The following is a 2,813-nucleotide window of genomic DNA, read 5'->3' on the forward strand; positions in this document are numbered from 1 at the left end:
CTTCTGTCCTTCCTCTTTGCGATGTGAAGCTATTGAGTCTCATGTGTCAATCTGCTGATGGCTTTGGACAGTTCAGAAAACTTTGCTTTCCATACTATTATGCTAATTACCTCCGCAGGCCAGTGCGCTCATTGGCTGCGAGTCTCAGTCAATTTCATATTTCAGCCCTGACGTCAGGGGCGCCTATAAAACTAAGCAATGCTTTTTTAACTCGTCGACTGACTGATCCCTTTAAAAAAAATCTATCAATCCTTTGAGGTGGAGTTTTTTCTTTTCTTTTCTTTTTTTCTTTCCACATTCTTCTACAAGGCAACAATTTGCCGGGGACACGCACGTGAACCTCTTCAATTTGGCGCACTGATCCTAAAAGGAGCCATGAAGTGTTAAATGTTAGAAACACAGAGAGCCGCGCGCAGACACCCGCACGCTCCGAGAGAGAGGCAGAAAACACGGAGACGCACGCGCTGCTCCAATGCGTCTGTGCAATAGGGATTCTGCGTAAAGGAGGGGAGAGGGGGGGGGGAAAGAAAAACTTATCGAATTACAAAACCAGAACCTGGCTGCGCAATTAGCCCAGAAAAAAAAGACACTTTCTTTTTCCTCCGGTTTTGAAGAAAAATAAATAAAGAAATCAAGCTGGCTCAGTGCGTGTCTCAGCAGCCCAGTTTGACAGGTGCTCCTCACCCCCTTTGGAGGACTGTCAACAGCAAGAGGATGGCATCAGAACTGGCAATGAGCAACTCCGACCTGCCCACCAGTCCCCTGGCCATGGAATATGTTAATGACTTCGATCTGATGAAGTTTGAAGTGAAAAAGGAGCCGGTGGAGCCCGATCGCAGCATCAGCCAGTGCAGCCGCCTGATCGCCGGGGGATCCCTATCTTCCACCCCGATGAGCACGCCTTGCAGCTCGGTTCCCCCCTCTCCAAGCTTCTCGGCGCCCAGTCCGGGATCGGGGAGCGAACAGAAGGCGCACTTGGAGGATTTCTACTGGATGACCGGGTACCAACAGCAGTTGAATCCCGAGGCTCTGGGCTTTAGCCCGGAGGATGCCGTGGAGGCGCTGATCAGCAGCAGTCACCAGCTCCAGACCTTCGACGGCTATGCCAGGGGGCAGCAGTTCGTCGGCGGCGCGGCCGGGTCGGGAGGCGCCATGCCCGGGGAGGAGATGGGCTCGGCGGCCGCCGTGGTGTCCGCGGTCATCGCCGCCGCGGCGGCTCAGAACGGCGTGCCCCACCACCACCACCACCATCACCACCACCACCACCCGGGGGGAGGACACCACCCGTCCTCCGGCGGCGGGTCGCAGTCCAGCGTCGGCACGGTGGGCAGCCACCAGCACCACTTGCGCCTGGACGACCGGTTCTCGGACGACCAGCTGGTGTCCATGTCGGTGCGGGAGCTCAATCGGCAGCTGCGGGGGGTCAGCAAGGAGGAGGTGATCCGCCTGAAACAGAAGCGGAGGACGCTAAAGAACCGGGGCTACGCGCAGTCCTGCCGCTACAAGCGGGTGCAGCAGCGGCACGTCCTGGAGGGCGAGAAGACGCAGCTCATCCAGCAGGTGGACCACCTCAAGCAGGAGATCTCCAGGCTGGTGCGGGAGAGGGACGCCTACAAGGAGAAATACGAGAAGCTCATCACCAATGGCTTCCGAGAACAGAACGGATCCAACAGCGACCACAACCCCTCGTCCCCGGAGTTTTTCATGTGAGTTTCATCGGCGTCGAAAAGTTTAGCGACATCGCGGGGGGAAAGAAACAGAAAAACTAAATGTGCATTTGTTTCCAACCGAACACACATGAACAGAGTTGTGCGTAAAGCCTTTAAGGCTTTCTAAATATGCAAAGTTAGATACGCTTACGCGTTTTTATTTTATTTTTATTTGGAAAGTGAATGGGGCTTCACAAAATAATTTTGATATTCACACATTCATAGGCCTTAAGGACCCAGCATATACTATAGGCTTGTTTTGTGGACTTTGAATGATAACTCTGCGATATGGTTATTCTGAAGTCTCGTTTTTGTCCATTTGGTGATGTTTGTCTTTTAGCTGCACAAATTAGTGTGTTGTTAGGTTAAGCTGCGCCTTGTCCAAGTTTCAACCTGTCTACTTAACTTAATTTCCTTTGTGGAGGCTATTTCAAAATAGGTTTTAATCAGTTTTAATTTGACACAGTTTCTGAGTTCAGTCTAAGCTGAAGCTCATGTTTGTATTTTTATCACCCATCCTTATGTCGTGTTAATAAGCCAAACTATACACCCAAAGTTTGGAAATAGATTTAGCCTATTTAGCCTGTGTGAAGTGTGAACCTATACGCATGCTGGTCGTGTAAGGATTTTTCAATACTTTTGTGAACTTTTGGCTTTGTATACTATAATTGACTGTATGATGGCATACATGCCTGCATGCAGCACACATGATCCACCTCATGACTTTGGAGATTTATTTGGGGCAACAAAAAAGTGTTAGCGAGATTGTTAATACATCCGTCACCCTGCCGTCATGAAAGCTCACCCCCGTCTTGTAACATCGGCCCTCACTGTCCATATATTACACCAAACCCGCTGACGCATTCCTCTGCGCTGTCACGGTCGGATTCCTGTTTCCAGAAAGACAGGACACATGGAAATCTATCTTCTCCTCGTTGCAAAGCGGCGTGTGTGTGTGTGTGTGTGTGTGAGAGAGAGAGAGAGAGAGAGAGAGAGAGAGTGTGTGTGTGAGTGGGCGTGCGTGTGCGTGTGCGTGTGTGTGTGTGTGTGTGTGTGTGTGTGTGTGTGAGTGAGTGAGAGAGAGAGAGAGTGTGTGTGTGTGTG

General features: G+C 50.9%; 1 protein-coding gene across 1 annotated transcript in view; it reads left to right on the top strand.

Annotated features, from left to right (window-relative positions):
- Window positions 1–714: 714 nt before the first annotated feature.
- The window catches only part of LOC310856863 (transcription factor Maf-like), a gene marked incomplete at its 5' end in the record, with an annotated part of 78,407 nt that continues 76,308 nt past the window's right edge, over window positions 715–2,813 (top strand). The window contains one exon of the mRNA XM_083762372.1: window positions 715–1,706. Coding sequence (XP_083618498.1) covers window positions 715–1,706 — 992 coding nt within the window. The remainder of the gene's footprint in view (window positions 1,707–2,813) is intronic.

Source organism: Protomyctophum parallelum (genome assembly GCF_964188405.1).
Source record: "Protomyctophum parallelum genome assembly, chromosome: 4".
Lineage (NCBI taxonomy): Eukaryota > Metazoa > Chordata > Actinopteri > Myctophiformes > Myctophidae > Protomyctophum > Protomyctophum parallelum.